Genomic DNA, 9331 nt, shown 5'->3' with positions numbered 1-9331 from the left:
AAAAAAAAAAAAAAAAAAAAAAAAAAAAAGGATCTGAGGAAGTACCGAATGGGCGACCAAGCGAGGGCTGAAGTGATCCAAATAAAGCTTGTTGACAGCAGCTAAGGTAAGTCAGCCAGAGAGAAACGTGTTTACAGAGAAAGGCTTGGAATCTGGTGGTTGGTTTGGAAATAGAGCGCACACAGCACAAGTTTTTTCTTCTTCTTTGAACCTAAAAATAGTGCTTAGAGCAACTCATCCTTAAGCGCTTAAATGATTCATCACTTGACTGTACAGAAGAGTGATTAGGAGATGCTTTAAATGAATAAAATGTCTACTTTTCGTTGTGATGGTGATGTGGTCAGAGTGGGTGTTACAATCAGGAAAATCAGACTGCGGCTGCTGCTTATGCTCCAATTGCCTGATTAGTGGTTCCCCTAGTCTGGCCTTGCTGTCCTTTTTTAAAAATAGGTTTTTATTTGCTAAAGTTAGACGCCATTTTGAGAATTTGCAATGGGAAGAATAAATATAAACAGAATACAGTTTGTTAGCAAGGTAGCCCAGAGGAAGCAGCTAATTGTTCAAGCTTTGGTTCTACAAGGCTGGAAGTGATTTACCTGAAAATAAGTACATGCAGTTTGAAATAAAAACAATATTACGTCAATGTTTTCAGCTCAACAAAAATCCACAGGTTAGACAAAGCTCGTGCTAAGTTAGCCTGTGCAAGATTCTAAGATTTTAACTTACTTTAAAGTTTATTTCAACATTTGTGTAACAACAAAAAAGATTCAAAGCAGAGTACTTTGTCAGCATTTTTTTTTTTAATGCTGAAAATGTAATATGCTCAAGTAACAAACAAGACCTTTGGGCTGAAAAAAGAGACTATTACAAGTCTGATAGCTGTTCAAAACACTAAAAGAGAGACGGATTATCAAGGATCATTTACTGAACGTTTCAAGACAATATCAGAAAAATAAATTATTTTTTTTCATCTTACTCCTAAAATGTCCTTGGTTTTATTAGACATTTCTTTTATTTGCCTTTCAAAATGTGCTCATCTTTTTTTTTCTTTTATTAATATATCTAATAGAAGCTCATGTATGTATTTTATTTAAATGTCTTCTTAAATCTAAAAATAACTTCTTTTTTTTAAAGTAGTCATCCAAATAGAAACTTATTTTTGATAACTCATTCTACTGGAAATGTATCTGCAACTACACAACACATATAAAGTGCTTATTTGATCGAATGTTGTAAACAAAGGCGAGAACATGACATGAAATACTGTGGTAGCCTTTCCAAAAATTGCTGTGTAATTGTTGTGCTCATCCATGATCGATCTGTTGCCTGATAAAAAGAATGTGAAGGTAATGTCAGTGAAACTAGACGGGAAGAGAAAAGGTGAAGCTCATCTCACAATCACCAGATATGGTCACATGAGGCTTTGATCCAGGCTGTCTTGTTCGGTCGGGATGAGGTAAACAGCACAGCCTGTACAATCTAATGAATATCCGGCGAAAACAGTCTTTTCTTTAGGGGTAACTATTTTTAATCCGCCCACATCTGGTTAATTTCAATGTTTACCCTTAAAAATAAACATAGCCATCTTTTTTAAAAAAAAAAAAAGCATTTACAGTGATACGTGATCTAAAATTCTAGATTAATATACATAAGGATGAAATACAGGAAGCTAGCTTGACTACCTGGCCTGTTAACTGCGATAACCTCTGTCGTCTTTAGCTAACGACTATGTTTACTAGCGTGGCAGCTGAAAATGGACACAACCACGTCAACAAATACGTTTGAATTACTTTATACGTTTATTGAGTACTTTTATTTCGAGTTTTCTAACAGTCACGACACAAAATGTGTGTATCTAAAAAGCCTTCGCGTCTTCCGTCAACGAACGGAGCTACCATGTTAGCCACTTACTGGGACCCTGTCCGGGTACTTCTTCCTTATTTTCTCGCCCTCGGACCGCCTCTTCTCGAATGGATGCTCCTCTTTGTACTGAAACTTCATCGTTTGAAGAGTTGACAGACAACAAGTCGGTCACTCCTGGTTTAAAATGGACTAGGTTTTCCCGTTCAGACAACGACTCAAACCGCTGACACAAACACACTCGACGCTAACTAGCTTTAGCTCACCACAGCTGTTTTTTTGCCACTGGCGGAGGGATACAATAACAACATGACGTAGACAAAGAGTCTAGTTCGTAGGGTGTAACTCAACACGTTTCCTTGCAGGTACAATCAGTAGTTAGTTAAGTTAAACAGTGTATTTTGATATTGGACATACTTTTGTGGTATAAGATGTTCGCGGGATAGTTTTCCAAGGAACTATTTTATTTTTGTGAACCGCCGCGCATATGGACGCTGGGCAGGGCCGTGAGGAGGTATCTGTCCTTGTCATATGACCGAGGCCCAGCAGCAGCAGCGGAGATGAAATTTCAAAAACACCCAGTCTTACTTTTGGCTTTACTTATGTAATGCGTTGGGAATTGTTAGATAAAAGCAATATTATTTAAATGATCGTGCCCTCATTCAATTTTTCTTAAACAAACACACTAAAAAGAAATGACATTTGCGGATTAAGGTTGTAGTACAACAAAATATTTAAAGCACTGAGACAGATTGATCATTTTTAGGCTTGCTAGCTTGTTTTACGGTGTATATTAACAAAAGAATAAATGAAAATTTTGTGGGGAGCATAAATTTAAAACAAAAATCCCTCCATTATGCATTTAGAATAGTAGACTGTTACTGGAATTTCAGAATTACATTTTGAATTTCTCTTAAACTAGAAATTCATAACGATAATATTTTAGCTATAACCAGGCTACCTTTATTAAAGACCAGCCTCCTAAAATATATCCAAAACAAATGCCAACCTATTGCGCAAGGCAGTGACTCCATGACTCCCCATGCTCATGTGACTTCCGCATTACAGGCATCATTAAAGTTGACAGTGAGGTAGACTACAGAGACCGACAGAGACTCTGTGTTTGACAGCATGTTCTGAAAGTGAAAACTGATCTACTTCTAACTGGAATTACATATTGTACAATTTTTAATTAACCAATTCTATTGCACATTCTTCTGAAGTAATTTTTAAAATAACTACAGAGTATGTAGAAATGTTTTCCTCATTGTACAGTATTTTTTTTATTATTGTTTATAGTCTATTTGCGGTTATCACCTGTCACTTTGCTGCTGTTGCACAGAAATTTCCCATTGTGGGAAAATAAAGAATATTTATCTTTTTTTATTTTAATCTACTCCATTGTTTCCAGCCAATGATTTGATTGTTATAGTTATACATTTGGACATTCTGGGTCTTAAAATATTTGGATGAAAATCTGATTTTTCTAGCTGACACTTGGACATTTTATATATCGATGTTATTTTGTTCCTTAAAAATAATGTGAAGATTAATTTATAAATTATCAGGGCTCATCTTTTGAGGTACAGGCAAAAAAAGTGTATTAATTTTGATAAAGCATAAAGAGTCTAAAAATAAGAACTTTTATTGCAGTGGAATAATGACAAATTATGAAATCCAACTTTTACTTTGAGAATATCCTTTTTTTCTATGAAATATTCCATGAAGTCAAAAGTGTCAGAAACAGAGTGGTGCCACAATTATTTGTAGTCCAAAGAATCTTCTTTGAAATAAATTGATTAAATTTAAGGTCCAAAAGTTACTAGCAATCGTTGTCTAAATTATATCCTAATGTTGTACCAAACTGTCCTAAATGAAAAATAATTATATAAGTTGCATAAGTCTCTTTGGAAATCTTTTAACACATGGCTTTTGTAAAGAGACTTTTTTGGGGGGGTTTTTAGAACAAAATTAGTGATCGAATTTGTGAAAGTGACTGTAACTGGGGCGGGGTCTAAATGACAGGATCCAGTTTAAAACTATGGTGTAAGAAAGTCTAGAACCCAATTCCTTTAAATTTCTTCATCCTCAGTCAGTCTTTGTGGGTTTGCTGATGTTTTGGGTCGTTGTCATGCTGAAAAAAAAAACCCTCCAAAAAATTATATTCTTTTCCAAACCTTTTCCAAAAGTGTTAAATTGTAATTTCTAAAGTGTAACTTGATCATGCAGAGCGAGAGCTACAGGTGAAGGCCCCAACTCTAGGAACCAAAGTTTGAAATAACAAAAACGATAACCGTTTTGTACTTTAATTTGAAACTCTAGAACACAGCTAGCAAGCTGACTTTTTTTTTCCATTTCATACCTGTAATTCAAAACACATAAAATAAGACCAAGTTTGTTCCTTCTTCAGCCATCCTGAAAAGAAAAGTGCGTACCACCAGTGTAGTTCTCCGTTCAGGCCACATGGTGGCAGCAGATCATCCAAACTGAATTCCAGCTTTTTTTCTCTTCACCCCCACCAAACGAGCGGAAGCAATTAAATAAAATACGAAGCCATCATGCTGTATTATTGTGAAAAGGAATGAAGCTGCATAAGTAGCAGGTCGATACTGACGAGTGTTTTATTAGTAACACAGACATGGAGACAGAGCCGATAAGAAGCCGCTGTGAGCTTTGACGAAACTGACATTGTTCAGAAGGCATTTTTAAGATGGAGGGTCTTACAGCTGAACCCATACAATCTGGGGTGGAAACAGAACAGGGAAGGTTGTAAAACAAAGAATCTGCAACAAATAAAAAAAAAGAAAAAAAGAAAAAAAAGTGGGAAGTAAAGGGGTTAAGTGCAATTTCCTATTAGGTAAGTCCAGGATGGCATTAAATGAGAGAGCAAAACATCATTTATGGAGAATTCATTCTTATCATATATCATATTGGCAGAAAACAATCAGATATGGAAAAGCGGCACGGCAGTCCACATATCATTAACAAGCCATTTGTTTTTCTTACGATGTTCAAGTCTTATTTCACCGAGTCCCAAGAGGAGCTTGGGGGGGGGGCAAAGAGTGATGATCCTGACAGGAAGTGGGAGGAAAAGATCTGTCCAGGGAAAAAAGAAAAAAAAAAAGGCCTGCGGATGTTTTATGTCAAGCAAACTCCACCAAATTGCAATATGTCAGTGAATCCACTCTTGTTGGGCAGACGAAAATAGTACCTTAGAAATGAATGAATCAATATCTGTGGACGATGTTGGTCTAAAGAAAAAGCAACAATGAAAGGTTTATTTTTCTACGCTACCCCATTGATTTGCACCGGGAAGGTAAGATGAGGCGGCTGCTGAAGTGCAGTGATGATGGCGGTAGAGGAGAGGAGGAAATAATGACGTAGAATCGTCTTTGTTGCTTCGCTGATCCGCTTCTTTATCCCCACGTGTCTTCCAAAAAAGTTTAAAAAGGACTAACAAGCTCCAACTCACTTACACAGCTCCCCTCCGTACTCATACAGTCAGTATCAGGAGCTATAAGGCAGAGAGGCTCCATTTTGTTTTAGAAAAAAAATAAAGACTTAAGGAGGAAAAAAAAAAAAACCCAGCCGGCTCCCTCTCCCTCCCCAGTAGTTCTTGGGTTCTGGTGATCCCATACTGTTCATCCCGAGTTAGGCGCTCACCCCAGCCTCTCCCATCTCCTCCAGGACACGTCTGGGAGGGTCGGTGGGTCGTCAGAGAGGGAAAGGAGGGCAGGATGGAGACCGGCGGAGAGGAAGAGACTGCTCGACAAGCAACACGCCTCCCTGTTCGGCCAATCACCAGAGCCGGTGCTGATGGAGGTTTCGACTGAGGACGGAACGAACGTCAGCGGTGAACCTGCGGCAAACGGAGAGACGGGAGTGACATGGGCAAGAGGTTACGATAGGTGTCTTAGAGAAATTTCAACTTTTTTTCGAGAAAATATTAACTTGGAAATTACTCTGCTTTGTTCATGCATCGACAAATATTAGCTGGAGGATTTATGAATGCAAATGCAGCTTTGATTAGCAGTAAGTCAAGCACTGATCAACATATTTGATTCCTTGACGTTTGTTTCATAATTGCTGACTGTATGATATTTTTATTATGTACAGCACTTTGAACTGCCTTGTTGCTGAAATGTGATAAACAAATAAACCTGGCTTATCCCTGACTATCTTCAGTCCGACTCCAACCTCTCCTCTTCCTCCATCCCAGGCAAATCTTTTTTAAATTTATACAGGTAATAATATTTATGAAACAAGAGTTCAGCTCCATTCTTTGTAGAATTGGCTTTCACTCGGGGTGAATACAGCTGCAGGTTTGTCTCTACCAGCTTTGCACCTTGAGAGACTAAACTTTTTGCTCATTCTCATTTGCAAAAAAAGCTCAAACTTAGTCATGCTGAGTGTAAGGCATCAATTTTAAAGCTTTTCATTTCAAAGCTGGGCTATTTTACCACAAGACTTCACTTCCATCTAAGTCCTACCAATGCAGCTGACTGTATTTCATGGCTGCATGAACCTCCATCTTCCCACTTCTCTGGCTTGTTGTAAAGTTTCAAATAAACACCATATGGCTTTATGGCAATAATGATCATCTCTGGTCCAATTTTTCAATAAAAGGACAGATTTGACCAACTTTACCATCTGCTTCTTCGAATAATGCTCTCCTTGCCGTTCCTATCACTTTAGGAAGACTGCAATATTGTTTTACACCCTAACCCTCGTGGTTTAAACTTCGGCTCCTGATGAAACTGGTATGAAAAATATCTCATTCCGTTTTTATTCTCCAGTCTTAAACACCAACTGCCTGTATTACTTGGATTAAAATGGGATGGTTCAAAATGTCTGCTTTCAGGTGAACTTTGTTACCTTAGTGCATCCAGCATAGGCAGCAAGTTTAGAAGAGCTGTGTCACTAGGATCGCTGAACCAGGACTTAATGGGTATTGCATTGTCTGTAGGGCAGAAAGCAGCCAGTCAGTCGAGACAGAGGACAGGACATGCTTCACTTCATCATTTCAAACAGGCATACCACTGAGTTCTCAGTCAGACCCAAATGCAATTAACGAAATATGAAGTTTGTAATGCATGTTAAAAAAAGAGTGCCTCGACTACCCAACTCAAATTATTCACTCTTATCTGCAGTCTGACGGGAAAAAAAACAAAAATAGATCTGCTTGAATTATAAAGGATCAAGGCATTGTCAAATCAGAGGAGACAACCTCAACCAACAGTGGCACTGATATTACATTATGTATTAATCTTAAAATGTGTGACAGCGTTCTGCTAAAGCCGATTTCAACAACATCGGTACATTAAGTCATTGAGATCATTTCATAGCTGTTTAAAGACACAAGATCTGATGTACAAACTTTCTAAAGTTTCTAAGTGTAAATCTTGAACAAGCCTGCTGCTGCTTATAGCTAATAGCCATTAAATTAATTCTGTTTTTTTTATGTATACATCATAGACTTGTGACATGATTATTGATTCAGTCACTACCTCCTCTGGCAGCTGGAAGCTGCATCAGCAACATGTTCACAAAGCAGCCGACCGGCCCAGCTAATTAACATCTGAAGACTGTTACTTTATATTAATGTTCTGATCAAAAAGTACTTTGAAAACTATCATTATACTAAGAACAGATACTCAAGGTTATCATATCACTTTTATATTCTTAATAATAGTTATACAACTTGTTGTTTCTGTGTGTATTAATACAATTCTTGTCATAAATTTTTGATCGTACCGTGGGAATCTCACACAGGCCCATTTGTAAAGTTTCAACCTTGAAAGATGCTACAGAAAAGCAAACAAGGAGTTCATTCAGGTCACCATGGAGACCCCATTCTAATCACACAGCAGGTGATGTTTTGTTAGCAACATCACCAAGTTAGAGGACACTACAATAACCAGTCAGCTCTGCTTCTGCTTATTTTTCCACCGTGTGTCCTGCTGTTCCTTTTGTCGAGTTTTAGCTCAGGCCGCTTCCTTTTTCTCTTCAGCCTCTGACGGCCGCTGCAAAAAGGTTCAGGTCTGTGGTTCTCAAACTGCGGTATGTGGACCAGTGGTGGTGCTAGGTAAGCTTCACAGAAAGACCTGTGACGCAAAGCTAGACAGCAGAGATGACCAAGAGGTGAGAGGTTTCACCACACTGTGGCCTGGGCTCCAGACGGAAACCACTTGAAAAGGTTGTGCAAGAATATTTTAAGAAGCCCACTTGAAACTGAAGTGGCTGAGTTTGAGACAAGAGTCAGAGGCTTCTGCTGCAGCAGCAACTAAAAATGTGTTGAGTTATTGGTTATTCTGATGATGGATAAACAATTGGCACATTTTGCAGATTTTTTACTTAACAGCCAAGGCCTTTTTTTAAATATTAGAAACACTAAAATATCAAAAATAAATAAATAGTTCATTTCCTTTTATAAATAAAAAAAATAAACATTTTATTGCCTGAAATGCAATAGCAGCATTTTCTTAATGTTTGCTTTATTATTTGTAGCAAAGAAAGCGTCTACAGCTAAAAAAAACAAGCACCTTTGACTATATTCACCAATATTCTGCCTGACTTTTCTCAATCTTCATACAGGCTTGGTTTTATATGTAGACTAGACTCTTAAAAAAGACTAGCAAAAGATGCTTAATAGGATATTTCTTTATTTTTTTCTTACTGAACTATGCGACTCGAGGAGTTCTGGGTAGAGCATATTTACAGACAAAGAATATTTTTTCATCTTTAACGCAAAAATGTATACATTTTTCATATAGTTTTGGCTTAATTGCTGCTCTGACTGTGTTGTTCTTTCAGAAAATAACCGTTTTTAAGTCAAAAATCTAGTTAACGATTAATCAATTACTAAATTAGTTGACAATTATAAAAAAAAAAAAAAAAACAATTCATCCCATTAAAAATTGATTGCTTCAGCCCTAGTAAGACCTAGTAAGAACAAAAGACACAAACCATGTGAAAATAGGATTAAAATAATTTAAAACTTGTATTGTGTCATTGTGAGGCAGAAGAGGGGCCAATATGCTGTGATTGGTGAGACTGTTCAGTTTGTTAACGTACATAATGGAGTTAAAACTGCTCATAATCCATTTCTAATGCTTTTAATCTCCAACTATTTGATATAAGGTCATCATATTTGGATGACCTCTATGTTTAAAAACAGAGACATCTTTCTGCAAATGTTCTCAACATATGATCTATAACAATAAACATTTGGAATCAATTTGAATGTATTATATAGTAAGTCTTACCTGGATGGCTTCGATAAGCACCAGGCGAGTTATCCAGGATAACAATACTGGACAGGTCATCATGTACTACAGACAGGTCTTTAATATAACTACCTAGATCCAATGTACAATGCTGGGAGAGGAAAAAAAGACATAATGAAAGAGTGACTAAATGAAAATGTCTGATTTAACACACACACACACACACACACACACACACACACACA

The 9331-nt window shown here is 37.2% G+C and overlaps 2 protein-coding genes across 2 annotated transcripts in view; both read right to left on the bottom strand.

Annotated features, from left to right (window-relative positions):
- LOC103137599 (gamma-aminobutyric acid receptor-associated protein) overlaps positions 1-2157 on the bottom strand; it is a 3666-nt gene extending 1509 nt beyond the window's left edge. Inside the window, exons 1-2 of the mRNA XM_016671045.1 lie at positions 1905-2157; positions 1737-1747 (exon numbers count right to left, since the gene is read on the bottom strand). Coding sequence (XP_016526531.1) covers positions 1737-1747; positions 1905-2001 — 108 coding nt within the window. The 5' untranslated portion in view covers positions 2002-2157. The remainder of the gene's footprint in view (positions 1-1736; positions 1748-1904) is intronic.
- A 2299-nt stretch (positions 2158-4456) lies between these two features.
- The window catches only part of LOC103137495 (CTD nuclear envelope phosphatase 1A), a 16217-nt gene continuing 11342 nt past the window's right edge, over positions 4457-9331 (bottom strand). The window contains exons 6-8 of the mRNA XM_007551247.2: positions 9126-9237; positions 6736-6820; positions 4457-5719 (exon numbers count right to left, since the gene is read on the bottom strand). Coding sequence (XP_007551309.1) covers positions 5659-5719; positions 6736-6820; positions 9126-9237 — 258 coding nt within the window. The 3' untranslated portion in view covers positions 4457-5658. The remainder of the gene's footprint in view (positions 5720-6735; positions 6821-9125; positions 9238-9331) is intronic.

This window comes from Poecilia formosa, unplaced genomic scaffold (genome assembly GCF_000485575.1).
Source record: "Poecilia formosa unplaced genomic scaffold, Poecilia_formosa-5.1.2 Scaffold41, whole genome shotgun sequence".
NCBI classification, from domain to species: Eukaryota; Metazoa; Chordata; class Actinopteri; order Cyprinodontiformes; family Poeciliidae; genus Poecilia; species Poecilia formosa.
The sequence above is the reverse complement of the archived record's forward strand: the minus strand, read 5'-3'. Positions and strand labels throughout refer to the sequence as shown.